The 15297-nt window shown below is 45.7% G+C and overlaps 2 protein-coding genes across 2 annotated transcripts in view; both read right to left on the bottom strand.

The window, feature by feature from the left end:
• The window catches only part of LOC134934143 (keratin, type I cytoskeletal 9-like), a 55406-nt gene that overhangs the window by 33119 nt on the left and 6990 nt on the right, over window positions 1-15297 (bottom strand). The window lies entirely within an intron of this gene.
• The window catches only part of LOC134934145 (phospholipid scramblase 2-like), a 79879-nt gene continuing 66564 nt past the window's right edge, over window positions 1983-15297 (bottom strand). Inside the window, exon 7 of the mRNA XM_063929644.1 lies at window positions 1983-2146. Within this exon, the coding sequence (XP_063785714.1) occupies window positions 1983-2146 (164 nt within the window). The remainder of the gene's footprint in view (window positions 2147-15297) is intronic.

A 15297-nucleotide genomic window follows, 5' to 3' on the forward strand; every position in this document is an offset into this window, starting at 1 on the left:
CAGATGCGGAACTAGCAGCGGTGCTAGGGGGCACCAGCTAAAATCTTGCCTTGGGCATCAAATTGGCTAGGGCCGGCTCTGCAGAGAAGGGCTGTGTGATGGGGACAAGGGAGGCTTACAGGGGCTGTGGGGAAGGAAGAAGTGACCCTCGAGCTGGAACTGGGGGCTGCAGGGGGAAGTGGGCAGCTGCAGGGGGATCGGGGGGTAGAATCTGGCTCTGGGAGACTTGCCCCATTTTCTGTCTGGCCGATAATGGTGCTGTCACGACTGTAGTTATTTGTGAATCCGGACTAGGACTAGATACTGGGTCTGGTCTTGAGAGTTATGGACAAAACTGGGCAGGCTTTATAAATTATCTACTCAGGCAGACGTTGCAGGTTGGCTGAGAGATTAGGGTAGAAGTTGACCAGCTAAGAGACTACTGGAACACTGGTGGAGTGACCCACCAGTGCAATAGATAGCTGGGTTGTCACCAATACAGATTGTCTTTCTGAAGACTGAAATGTTCTGGTGATGAAAGTCAGAATGCTGGGTGAAGCCAGCAAGGAAGAAATGTAGAATGCTGGGTGGAACCAGCACAGCAGGTTTTCCAGATGCTGAACGAAACCAGCGGAGTAGATTTGCAGAAGGCTGCGCGGAACCACCACAGCAGGTACTCCAGATGTCGGAATTGGCTTTCCTACACGGCAGGACTTTGGAATGCTGGATGGAACCAGCACTGCAGGACTTTAAATGCTGGATGGAACCAGCACGGCAGGACTTTGGAATGCTCGACGGAACCAGCACGGCAGGACTTTGGAATGCTCGACGGAACCAGCACGGCAGGACTTTGGAATGCTCGACGGGACCAGCACGGCAGGACTTTGGAATGCTCAACGGGACCAGCACGGCAGGACTTTGGAATGCTGGACGGGACCAGCACAGCAGGACTTTGGAATGCTGGACGGGACCAGCACGGCAGGACTTTGGAATGCTGGACGGACCAGCACAGCAGGACTTCGGAATGCTGGACAGGACCAGCAAGGCAGGACTTCAGGCAGGACTTCGGAATGCTGGACGAGACCAGCAAGGCAGGACTTCGGAATGCTGGACGGGACCAGCACGGCAGGACTTTGGAATGCTGGACGGGACCAGCACGGCAGGACTTTGGAATGCTGGACGGGACCAGCACGGCAGGACTTTGGAATGCTGGACGGGACCAGCACGGCAGGACTTCGGAATGCTGGACAGGACCAGCAAGGCAGGACTTCAGGCAGGACTTCGGAATGCTGGACGAGACCAGCAAGGCAGGACTTCGGAATGCTGGACGGGACCAGCACGGCAGGACTTTGGAATGCTGGACGGGACCAGCACGGCAGGACTTTGGAATGCTGGACGGGACCAGCACGGCAGGACTTTGGAATGCTGGACGGGACCAGCAAGGCAGGACTTCAGGCAGGACTTCGGAATGCTGGACGAGACCAGCAAGGCAGGACTTCGGAATGCTGGACGGGACCAGCATAGTAGATTTGCAGAAGGCTGGGCGGAACCAGCACAGCAGGTTTTCTAGATGCTGGATGAAGACAGCAATGCAGATTTTCTGGAATGCTGGATGAAGACAGCAATGCAGGTTTTCTGGAGTGCTGGATGGAACCAGAAGAATAGGTTTTCTGTGAATGCTGAGTGGAGTCAGCAATGCAGGTTTTCTGGATGTTGGGCGGAACCAACAAGGTAGGAGTTCAGAATGCTTGACGGAACCAACAAGGCATAGATGCCGCGATGGAATGCAGAAGAGTCTTTCGGTGCACTAGGATGGTACACCAGTGCACTTGGACATGCTGAGATGGAGACAGTGTTATGGCCCTTTAATATCAGCCAGGTGGTGCTGTGATGGTAATAGCACTGTCTAATACAGCTGAAGATGCAGTCGCTCACTACAGACTAAGAGACAACAAAGCACTGACAGCTTGCCAGTGCTGGGACTTGGAACTTATACCCCTTGATCACAGCTGACTGGATGAGGGATTCACATGACGAGGAAGTGATTCTGGATTGGGCCCAGGAAGGTCAGATGACCAGGAACTGTCATGGTGACGTCCATAGCTGGTTTTTGGAGGGAACCCCGGAGTGGTGAAGTTTGCAGAAATAGACAATAATGGCCGCAGGCCTGAGAGCACAAGGAGTTGTATCTGGTGACCACTGGACTTGTGGATGCTGGCACGGAAGCATAGGACAGCGTGAAGAGACTTGTTGAATTCAGCATTCACACAAAAGGTTAATCAACACAAGTGCAGCTCGTTAGCAATTCTCACTTTCCAGATAGAGAACTCAGCACTCAGGGAACTAATGGTTCTGGCGAGCTGTTTATCCCAGCCAGCAGAAAACACACAGGATACAGGACAGATGGCAGAGGTAAGTCACCGAATGATTTGATTTTAGTCAGGATTGTGACAGGCACCCGATTTGTTTAATGCCACCCGCCGGAATCCCAGCGCACCAGGGCTATTCCCACCCGTGGGTGTCCACGGCACCCGTAGAGTGGGAATAGTTTCTGTGGCAGGCCTGCAAGGGGTCTCTTAGCACATAGTAAATGCGCAAGTATGCATTACTACCGCACAGCACCACAGGTTTGGGTTCAATTCCACCATAGCCCTAACTGTGTTGGAGTTTGTATGTTCTCCCCATGCTTGTGCGGGTTTCCATTGGGTGCTCCGGTTTCATATCACATTCCTAAAATTTACTGTTAAAATATACTGGTAGCATTTATTGGCTCCTGAATGGCTCCTGACAAACACTAACCGCAGTGTGTGTGTGTGTGTGTGTGTGTGTGTGTGTGTGTGTGTGTGCGTGCGTGCGTGCGTGCGTGCGTGCGTGTGTGTGCTAGGAAGAGATTGTAAGCTCTGCTGGTGCAGGGACTGATGTAAATGGCAGAATATTCTCTGCAAAGCGCTACAGAATATGTGTGCGCTATATAAATAACTAGTAATAAATGACGTAGTGCACACCTGGCAGGGGACCACCACTCATCAGCTGCTCAGTAGATATAGGGACAATTCAATTAGGAGAAAATTAGGTGCCTGAGAGCTATTTTTACATTGTATTCAGTAATTGCATTTTCCCACAACATTCACATTTCTATTTTCTGTACAGCCCATTAGCAGCTGAAAAGATAAAGAAAATATTTATTCTAAGGTAACAATGTCAGAACGCAGTGCAGGACCTCTGGCACACAACTCCTTGTGAATGACCACACACTTTGAGTGGTTTAAACAGTATCAACTGGTCAATATTGACAAGTCCTGTACAAGGGTGAAATTGTTCTACAATGTGTTAAATAATGTGGCACAGGTATGGTGAGGTGTAATGATGTAGGACAGGAGTGTAGAGGTGTAATGATATGGGACAGGTATGTAGAGGTGTAAATGATATGGGACAGGTATGGTGAGGTGTAATGATGTGGGACAGGTATGTAGAGGTGTAATGATGTGGGACAGGTATGTAGAGGTGTAATGATGTTGGACAGGTATGTAGAGGTGTAATGATGCGGGACAGGTATGTAGAGGTGTAATGATGCGGGACAGGTATGGTGAGGTGTAATGATGGGGGACAGGTATGTAGAGGTGTAATGATGCGGGACAGGTACGTGGAGGTGTAATGATGTGGGACAGGTATGTAGAGGTGTAATGATGTGGTACAGGAATGTAGAGGTGTAATGATGTGGGACAGGTATGTAGAGGTGTAATGATGTGGGACAGGTATGTGGAGGTGTTATGATGTGGGACAGGTATGGTGAGGTGTAATGATGTGGGACAGGTATGGTGAGGTGTAATGATGTGGGACAGGTATGTAGAGGTGTAATGATGTGGTACAGGAATGTAGAGGTGTAATGATGTGGGACAGGTATGTAGAGGTGTAATGATGTGGGACAGGTATGTGGAGGTGTTATGATGTGGGACAGGTATGGTGAGGTGTAAATGATGTGGGACAGGAATGTAGAGGTGTAATGATGTAGGACAGGTAAGTAGAGGTGTAATTATGTGGGACAGGTATGTAGAGGTGTAATGATGTAGGACAGGTAAGTAGAGATGTAATGATGTAGGAGAGGTATGTAGAGGTGTAATGATGTGGGACAGGTATGTAGAGGTGTAATGATGTGGGACAGGTATGTAGAGGTGTAATGATGTAGGACAGGTATGTAGAGGTGTAATGATGTGGGACAGGTATGTAGAGGTGTAATGATGTGGGACAGGTATGTAGAGGTGTAATGATGGGGGACAGGTAAGTAGAGGTGTAATGATGTAGGCCAGGTATGTAGAGGTGTAATGATGTGGGACAGGTATGTAGAGGTGTAATGATGTCGGACAGGTATGTAGAGGTGTAATGATGTGGGACAGGTAAGTGGAGGTGTAATGATGTAGGACAGGTATGTAGAGGTGTAATGATGTGGAACAGGTATGTAGAGGAGTAATGATGGGGAACAGGTATGTAGAGGTGTAAATGATGGGGAACAGGTATGTAGAGGTGTAATGAAGTGGGACAGGTATGTAGAGGTGTAATGATGGGGGACAGGTATGGTGAGGTGTAATGATGTAGGACAGGTATGTAGAGGTGTAATGATGTGGGACAGGAATGTAGAGGTGTAATGATGTGGGACAGGTATGTAGAGGTGTAATGATGTGGGACAGGTATGTGTAGGTGTTATGATGTGGGACAGGTATGGTGAGGTGTAATGATGTGGGACAGGTATGGTGAGGTGTAATGATGTGGGACAGGTATGTAGAGGTGTAATGATGTGGTACAGGAATGTAGAGGTGTAATGATGTGGGACAGGTATGTAGAGGTGTAATGATGTGGGACAGGTATGTGGAGGTGTTATGATGTGGGACAGGTATGGTGAGGTGTAATGATGTGGGACAGGAATGTAGAGGTGTAATGATGTAGGACAGGTAAGCAGAGGTGTAATTATGTGGGACAGGTATGTAGAGGTGTAATGATGTAGGACAGGTAAGTAGAGATGTAATGATGTAGGAGAGGTATGTAGAGGTGTAATGATGTGGGACAGGTATGTAGAGGTGTAATGATGTGGATCAGGTATGTAGAGGTGTAAAGATGTAGGACAGGTATGTAGAGGTGTAATGATGTGGGACAGGTATGTAGAGGTGTAATGATGTGGGACAGGTATGTAGAGGTGTAATGATGGGGGACAGGTAAGTAGAGGTGTAATGATGTAGGCCAGGTATGTAGAGGTGTAATGATGTGGGACAGGTATGTAGAGGTGTAATGATGTGGGACAGGTATGTAGAGGTATAATGATGTAGGACAGGTATATAGAGGTATAATGATGTAGGACAGGTAAGTAGAGATGTAATGATGTAGGAGAGGTATGTAGAGGTGTAATGATGTGGGACAGGTATGTAGAGGTGTAATGATGTGGGACAGGAATGTAGAGGTGTAATGATGGGGGACAGGTAAGTAGAGGTGTAATGATGTAGGCCAGGTATGTAGAGGTGTAATGATGTAGGACAGGTAAGTAGAGATGTAATGATGTAGGACAGGTAAGTAGAGGTGTAATGATGTGGGACAGGTATGTAAAGGTGTAATGATGTGGGACAGGTATGTAGAGTTGTAATGATGTAGGACAGGTAAGTAGAGGTGTAATGATGTGGGACAGGTATGGTGAGGTGTAATGATGTATGACAGGTAAATAGAGGTGTAATGATGTGGGACAGGCATGTAGAGGTGTAATGATGTGGGACAGGTATGTAGAGGTGTAATGATGTGGGACAGGCATGTAGAGGTGTAATGATGTGGGACAGGTATGTAGAGGTGTAATGATGTGGGACAGGAATGTAGAGGTGTAATGATGTGGGACAGGCATGTAGAGGTGTAATTATGTAGGACAGGTATGTAGAGGTGTAATGATTTAGGACAGGTATGTAGAGGTGTAATGATGTTGGACAGGTATGTAGAGGTGCAATGATGGGGGACAGGTATGTAGAGGTGTAATGATGTAGTACAGGTATGTAGAGGTGTAACGATGTTGGACAGGTATGTAGGGGTGTAATGATGTAGGACAGATATATATAGGTGTAATGATGTAGGACAGATATATATAGAGGTGTAATGATGTAGGACAGGTATGTAGAGGTGTAATGTTGTGGGACAGGTATGTAGAGGTGTAATGATGGGGGATAGGTATGTAGAGGTGTAATGATGTGGGACAGGTATGTGGAGGTGTAATGATGTGGGACAGGTATGTGGAGGTGTAATGATGTGGGACAGGTATGGAGAGGTGTAATGATGTGGGACAGGTATGTGGAGGTGTAATGATGTGGGACAGGTATGGAGATGTGTAATGATGTTGGACAGGTATGTGGAGGTGTAAATTATGTGGGACAGGTATGTGGAGGTGTAATGATGTAGGACAGGTATGTAGAGGTGTAAATTATGTGGGACAGGTATGTGGAGGTGTAATGATGTAGGACAGGTATATAGAGGTGTAATGATGTGGGACAGGCATGTAGAGGTGTAATGATGTGGGACAGGTATGTAGAGGTGTAATGATGTGGGACAGGTATGTGGAGGTGTAATGATGGGGGACAGGTATGTAGAGGTGTAATGATGTGGGACAGGTATGTGGAGGTGTAATGATGTGGGACAGGTATGTGTAGGTTTAATGATGTAGGACAGGTAGTAGAGGTGTAATGATGTGGGACAGGTATGTGGAGGTGTAATGATGTGGGACAGGTATGTGGAGGTGTAATGATGTAGGACAGGTATGTAGAGGTGTAATGATGTAGGTTAGGTATGTAGAGGTGTAATGATGGGGGACAGGTATGTAGAGGTGTAATGATGTGGGACAAGTAAGTGGAGGTGTAAGGATGTGGGACAGGTATGTAGAGGTGTAATGAAGGAGGACAGGTATGTAGAGGTGTAATGATGTTGGACAGGTATGTAGAGGTGTTATTATGTTGGACAGGTATGTGGAGGTGTAATGATGGGGGACAGGTATGTACAGGTGTAATCATGTGGGACAGGTATGATGAGGTGTAATGATGGGGGACAGGTATGTGGAGGTGTTATGATGTGGGACAGGTATGTGGAGGTGTAATGATGTTGGACAGGTATGTGGAGGTGTAATGATGTTGGACAGGTATGTGGAGGTGTAATGATGTGGGACAGGTAAGTGGAGGTGTAATGATGTTGGACAGGTGTGTGGAGGTGTAATGATGTGTGACAGGTAAGTGGAGGTGTAATGATGTGGGACAGGTATGGAGAGGTGTAATGATGTGGGACAGGTATGTGGAGGTGTAATGATGTGGGACCGGTATGGAGAGGTGTAATGATGTTGGACAGGTATGTGGAGGTGTAAATTATGTGGGACAGGTATGTGGAGGTGTAATGATGTAGGACAGGTATGTAGAGGTGTAAATTATGTGGGACAGGTATGTGGAGGTGTAATGATGTAGGACAGGTATGTAGAGGTGTAATGATGTGGGACAGGCATGTAGAGGTGTAATGATGTGGGACAGGTATGTAGAGGTGTAATTATGTGGGACAGGTATGTGGAGGTGTAATGATGTAGGACAGGTATGTAGAGGTGTAATGATGTGGGACAGCATGTAGAGGTGTAATGATGTGGGACAGGTATGTAGAGGTGTAATGATGTGGGACAGGAATGTAGAGGTGTAATGATGTGGGACAGGCATGTAGAGGTGTAATTATGTAGGACAGGTATGTAGAGGTGTAATGATGTAGGACAGGTATGTTGAGGTGTAATGATGTGGGACAGGTATGTGGAGGTGTAATGATGTAGGACAGGTATGTAGAGGTGTAATGATGTAGGACAGGTATGTAGAGGTGTAATGATGGGGGACAGGTATGTAGAGGTGTAATGATGTAGTACAGGTATGTAGAGGTGTAACGATGTTGGACAGGTATGTAGGGGTGTAATGATGTAGGACAGATATATAGAGGTGTATTGATGTAGGACAGATATATAGAGGTGTAATAATGTAGGACAGGTATGTAGAGGTGTAATGATGTGGGCCAGGTATGTAGAGGTGTAATGATGGGGGACAGGTATGTAGAGGTGTAATGATGTGGGACAGGTATGTGGAGGTGTAATTATGTGGGACAGGTATGTGGAGGTTTAATGATGTTGGACAGGTATGTAGAGGTGTAATGATGTGGGATAGGTATGTGGAGGTGTAATGATGTGGGACAGGTATGTGGAGGTGTAATGATGTGGGACAGGTATGTAGATGTGTAATGATGGGGGACAGGTATGTAGAGGTGTAATGATGTGGGACAGGTATGTGGAGGTTTAATGATGTAGGACAGGTATGTAGAGGTGTAATGATGTGGGACAGGTATGTGGAGGTGTAATGATGTGGTACAGGTATGTGGAGGTGTAATGATGTAGGACAGGTATGTAGAGGTGTAATGATGTAGTACAGGTATGTAGTGGTGTAACGATGTTGGACAGGTATGTAGGGGTGTAATGATGTAGGACAGATATATAGAGGTGTAATGATGTAGGACAGATATATAGAGGTGTAATGATGTAGGACAGGTATGTAGAGGTGTAATGATGTGGGACAGGTATGTAGAGGTGTAATGATGTGGGACAGGTATGTGGAGGTGTAATGATGTGGGACAGGTATGTGGAGGTGTAATGATGTAGGACAGGTATGTAGAGGTGTAATGATGTTGGATAGGTATGTGGAGGTGTAATGATGGGGGACAGGTATGTAGAGGTGTAATCATGTGGGACAGGAATGATTAGGTGTAATGATGGGGGACAGGTATGTGGAGGTGTAATGATGTGTGACAGGTAAGTGGAGGTGTAATGATGTTGGACATGTATGTGGAGGTGTAATGATGTGGGACAGGTATGTAGAGGTGTAATGATGTGGGACAGGTATGTGGAGGTGTAATGATGTGGGACAGGTATGTGGAGGTGTAATGATGTGGGACAGGTATGGATAGGTGTATTGATGTGGGACAGGTATGTGGAGGTGTAATGATGTGGGACAGGTATGTGGAGGTGTAATGATGTAGGACAGGTATGTAGAGGTGTAATGATGTGGGACAGGTATGTGGAGGTGTAATGATGTTGTACAGTTATGTGGAGGTGTAATGATGTGGGACAGGTATGTGGAGGTGTAATGATGTGGGAAGGTATGGAGAGGTGTAATGATGTGGGACAGGTATGTGGAGGTGTAATGATGTGGGACAGGTATGTGGAGGTGTAATGATGTAGGACAGGTATGTAGAGGTGTAAATAATGTAGGACAGGTATGTAGAGGTGTAAATGATGTAGGACAGGTATGTAGAGGTGTAATGATGGGGAACAGGTATGGAGAGGTGTAATGATGTTGGACAGGTATGTGGAGGTGTAATGATGTGTGACAGGTAAGTGGCGGTGTAATGATGTGTGACAGGTATGTGGAGGTGTAATGATGTGGGACAGGTATGGAGAGGTGTAATGATGTTGGACAGGTATGTGGAGGTGTAAATTATGTGGGACAGGCATGTGGAGGTGTAATGAATTGGGACAGGTATGTAGAGGTGTAAATTATGTGGGACAGGTATGTGGAGGTGTAAATGATGTAGGACAGGTATGTAGAGGTGTAGTGATGTGGGACAGGTATGTAGAGGTGTAATGATGTGGGACAGGTATGTAGAGGTGTAATGATGTGGGACAGGTATGGTGAGGTGTAATGATGTGGGACAGGTATGTAGAGGTGTAGTGATGTGGGACAGGTATGTAGAGGTGTAGTGATGTGGGACAGGTATGTAGAGGTGTATTGATGTGGGACAGGTATGTAGAGGTGTAATGATGTGGGACAGGTATGGTGAGGTGTAATGATGTGGGACAGGAATGTAGAGGTGTAATGATGTGGGACAGGTATGGTGAGGTGTAATGATGTGGGACAGGTGTTTAGAGGTGTAATGATGTGGGACAGGTATGTAGAGGTGTAAATGATTTAGGACAGGTATGTAGAGGTGTAGTGATGTGGGACAGGTATGTAGAGGTGTAATGATGTGGGACAGGTATGTAGAGGTGTAATGATGTGGGACAGGTATGGTGAGGTGTAATGATGTGGGACAGGTATGTAGAGGTGTAATGATGTGGGACAGGTATGTAGAGGTGTAAATGATGTAGGACAGGTATGTAGAGGTGTAATGATGTTGGACAGGTATGTAGAGGTGTAAATTATGTAGGACAGGTATGTAGAGGTGTAATGATGTAGGACAGGTATGTAGAGGTGTAATGATGTAGGACAGGTATGTAGAGGTGTAATGATGTAGGACAGGTATGTAGAGGTGTAATGATGTTGGACAGGTATGTAGAGGTGTAATGATGTAGGACAGGTATGTAGAGGTGTAATGATGTGGGACTGGTATGTAGAGGTGTAATGATGGGGGACAGGTATGTAGAGGTGTAATGATTTGGGACAGGTATGTAGAGGTGTAATGATGTGGGACAAGTTAGTGGAGGTGTAATGATGTGGGACAGGTATGTAGAGGTGTAATGAAGGAGGACAGGTATGTAGAGGTGTTATGCTGTTGGACAGGTATGTGGAGGTGTAATGATGGGGGACAGGTATGTAGAGGTGTTATCATGTGGGACAGGTATGATGAGGTGTAATGATGGGGGACAGGTATGTGGAGGTGTAATGATGTGGGACAGGAATGTAGAGGTGTAATGATGTGGGACAGGTATGATGAGGTGTAATGATGGGGTACAGGTATGTGGAGGTGTAATGATGTGTGACAGGTAAGTGGAGGTGTAATGATGTTGGACAGGTATGTGGAGGTGTAATGATGTGGGACAGGTATGTAGAGGTGTAATGATGTGGGACAGGTATGTGGAGGTGTAATGATGTGGGACAGGTATGTGAAGGTGTAATGATGTGGGACAGGTATGGAGAGGTGTATTGATGTGGGACAGGTATGTGGAGGTGAAATGATGTGGGACAGGTATGTGGAGGTGTAATGATGTAGGACAGGTATGTAGAGGTGTAATGATGTGGGACAGGTATGTGGAGGTGTAATGATGTTGTACAGGTATGTGGAGGTGTAATGATGTGGGACAGGTATGTGGAGGTGTAATGATGTGGGAAGGTATGGAGAGGTGTAATGATGTGGGACAGGTATGTGGAGGTGTAATGATGTGGGACAGGTATGTGGAGGTGTAATGATGTAGGACAGGTATGTAGAGGTATAAATTATGTGGGACAGGTATGTGGAGGTGTAATGATGAAGGACAGGTATGTAGAGGTGTAAATGATGTAGGACAGGTATGTAGAGGTGTAAATGATGTATGACAGGTATGTAGAGGTGTAATGATGGGGAACAGGTATGTAGAGGTGTAATGATGTTGGACAGGTATGTGGAGGTGTAATGATGTGTGACAGGTAAGTGGCGGTGTAATGATGTGTGACAGGTATGTGGAGGTGTAATGATGTGGGACAGGTATGTAGAGGTGTAATGATGTGGGACAGGTATGGAGAGGTGAAATGATGTTGGACAGGTATGTGGAGGTGTAAATTATGTGGGACAGGCATGTGGAGGTGTAATGAATTGGGACAGGTATGTAGAGGTGTAAATTATGTGGGACAGGTATGTGGAGGTGTAAATGATGTAGGACAGGTATGTAGAGGTGTAGTGATGTGGGACAGGTATGTAGAGGTGTAATGATGTGGGACAGGTATGTAGAGGTGTAATGATGTGGGACAGGTATGGTGAGGTGTAATGATGTGGGACAGGTATGTAGAGGTGTAGTGATGTAGGACAGGTATGTAGAGGTGTAGTGATGTGGGACAGGTATGTAGAGGTGTAATGATGTGGGACAGGTATGTAGAGGTGTAATGATGTGGGACAGGTATGTAGAGGTGTAATGATGTAGGACAGGTATGTAGAGGTGTAATGATGTGGGACAGGTATGTAGAGGTGTAATGATGTGGGACATGTATGTAGAGGTGTAATGATGTGGGACATGTATGTAGAGGAAAAATGATGTAGGACAGGTATGTAGAGGTGTAATGATGTAGGACAGGTATGTAGAGGTGTAATGATGTGGGACAGGTATGTAGAGGTGTAATCATGTAGGACAGGTATGTAGAGGTGTAGTGATGTGGGACAGGTATGTAGAGGTGTAAAGATGTAGGACAGGTATGTAGAGGTGTAATGATGTAGGACAGGTATGTAGAGGTGTAATGATGTGGGACAGGTATGTAGAGGTGTAATGATGTGGGACAGGTATGTAGAGGTGTAATGATGTGGGACAGGTAGGTAGAGGTGTAATGATGTAGGACAGGTATGTAGAGGTGTAAATGATGTGGGACAGGTATGTGGAGGTGTAATGATGTGGGACAGGTATGTGGAGGTGTAATGTTGTAGGACAGGTATGCAGAGGTGTAATGATGTAGAACAGGTGTGTAGAGGTGTAATGATGTAGGACAGGTATGTGGAGGTGTAATGATGTGAGACAGGTGTGTAGAGGTGTAAATGATGTGGGACAGGTGTGTAGAGGTGTAGTGATGTGGGACAGGTATGGTGAGGTGTAATGATGTGGGACAGGTATGTAGAGGTGTAATGATGGGGAACAGGTATGTAGAGGTGTAATGATGTGGGACATGTATGTAGAGGTGTAAATGATGTAGGACAGGTATGTAGAGGTGTAATGATGTGGGACAGGTATGTAGAGGTGTAAATGATGTAGGACAGGTATGTAGAGGTGTAATGATGTAGGACAGGTATGTAGAGGTGTAATGATGTGGGACAGGTATGTAGAGGTGTAATGATGTAGGACAGGTATGTAGAGGTGTAATGATGTAGGACAGGTATGTAGAGGTGTAATGATATGGGACAGGTATGTAGAGGTGTAATGATGTGGAACAGGTATGTGGAGGTGTAATGATGTGGGACAGGTATGTGCAGGTGTAAACAATGTGGGACAGGTATGTAGAGGTGTAATGATGTGGGACAGGTATGTAGAGGTGTAATGATGTGGGACAGGTATGTAGAGGTGTAATGATGTAGGACAGGTATGTAGAGGTGTAATGATGTGGGACAGGTGTGTAGAGGTGTAAATGATGTAGGACAGGTATGTAGAGGTGTAAATGATGTAGGACAGGTATGTAGAGGTGTAATAATGTGGGAGAGGTATGTAGAGGTGTAAATGATGTAGGACAGGTATGTAGAGGTGTAAATGATGTAGGACAGGTATGTAGAGGTGTAATAATGTGGGAGAGTTATGTAGAGGTGTAAATGATGTAGGACAGGTATGTAGAGGTGTAATGATGTGGGACAGGTGTGTAGAGGTGTAATGATGTGGGAGAGGTATGTAGAGGTGTAAATGATGTGGGACAGGTATGTAGAGGTGTAATGATGTAGGACAGGTATGTAGAGGTGTAATGATGTGGGACAGGTGTGTAGAGGTGTAATGATGTGGGAGAGGTATGTAGAGGTGTAAATGATGTAGGACAGGTATGTAGAGGTGTAATGATGTGGGACAGGTATGTAGAGGTGTAATGATGGGGGACAGGTATGTAGAGGTGTAAATGATGTAGGACAGGTATGTAGAGGTGTAATGATGGGGGAGAGGTATGTAGAGGTGTAAATGATGTAGGACAGGTATGTAGAGGTGTAATGATGTGGGACAGGTATGTAGAGGTGTAATGATGTGGGTCAAGTATGTCGAGATGTAATGATGTGGGACAGGTATGTAGAGGTGTAAATAATGTGGGACAGGTATGTAGAGGTATAATGATGCGGGACAGGTATGTAGAGGTTTAATGATGCGGGACAGGTATGGTGAGGTGTAATGATGTAGGACAGGTGTGTAGAGGTGTAATGATGAGAGACAGGTATGTAGAGGTGTAATGATGCGGGACAGGTATGGTGAGGTGTAATGATGTAGGACAGGTGTGTAGAGTTGTAATGATGTGGGACAGGTATGTAGAGGTGTAAATGATGTGGGACAGGTAGGTAGAGGTGTAATGATGTGGGACAGGTATGTGGAGGTGTAATGATGTGGGACAGGTATGTGGAGGTGTAATGTTGTAGGACAGGTATGTAGAGGTGTAATGATGTAGAACAGGTGTGTAGAGGTGTAATGATGTAGGACAGGTATGTGGAGGTGTAATGATGTGAGACAGGTGTGTAGAGGTGTAAATGATGTGGGACAGGTGTGTAGAGGTGTAGTGATGTGGGACAGGTATGGTGAGGTGTAATGATGTGGGACAGGTATGTAGAGGTGTAATGATGTGAGACAGGTGTGTAGAGGTGTAATGATGTGGGACATGTATGTAGAGGTGTAAATGATGTAGGACAGGTATGTAGAGGTGTAATGATGTGGGACAGGTATGTAGAGGTGTAAATGATGTAGGACAGGTATGTAGAGGTGTAATGATGTAGGACAGGTATGTAGAGGTGTAATGATGTGGGACAGGTATGTAGAGGTGTAATGATGTAGGACAGGTATGTAGAGGTGTAATGATGTAGGACAGGTATGTAGAGGTGTAATGATATGGGACAGGTATGTAGAGGTGTAATGATGTGGAACAGGTATGTGGAGGTGTAATGATGTGGGACAGGTATGTGCAGGTGTAAACAATGTGGGACAGGTATGTAGAGGTGTAATGATGTGGGACAGGTATGTAGAGGTGTAATGATGTGGGACAGGTATGTAGAGGTGTAATGATGTAGGACAGGTATGTAGAGGTGTAATGATGTGGGACAGGTGTGTAGAGGTGTAAATGATGTAGGACAGGTATGTAGAGGTGTAAATGATGTAGGACAGGTATGTAGAGGTGTAATAATGTGGGAGAGGTATGTAGAGGTGTAAATGATGTAGGACAGGTATGTAAAGGTGTAAATGATGTAGGACAGGTATGTAGAGGTGTAATAATGTGGGAGAGTTATGTAGAGGTGTAAATGATGTAGGACAGGTATGTAGAGGTGTAATGATGTGGGACAGGTGTGTAGAGGTGTAATGATGTGGGAGAGGTATGTAGAGGTGTAAATGATGTAGGACAGGTATGTAGAGGTGTAATGATGTAGGACAGGTATGTAGAGGTGTAATGATGTGGGACAGGTATGTGCAGGTGTAAACAATGTGGGACAGGTATGTAGAGGTGTAATGATGTGGGACAGGTATGTAGAGGTGTAATGATGTGGGACAGGTATGTAGAGGTGTAATGATGTAGGACAGGTATGTAGAGGTGTAATGATGTGGGACAGGTGTGTAGAGGTGTAAATGATGTAGGACAGGTATGTAGAGGTGTAAATGATGTAGGACAGGTA

The sequence above is a fragment of the Pseudophryne corroboree genome, chromosome 6, assembly GCF_028390025.1.
Source record: "Pseudophryne corroboree isolate aPseCor3 chromosome 6, aPseCor3.hap2, whole genome shotgun sequence".
Classification (NCBI taxonomy): Eukaryota; Metazoa; Chordata; class Amphibia; order Anura; family Myobatrachidae; genus Pseudophryne; species Pseudophryne corroboree.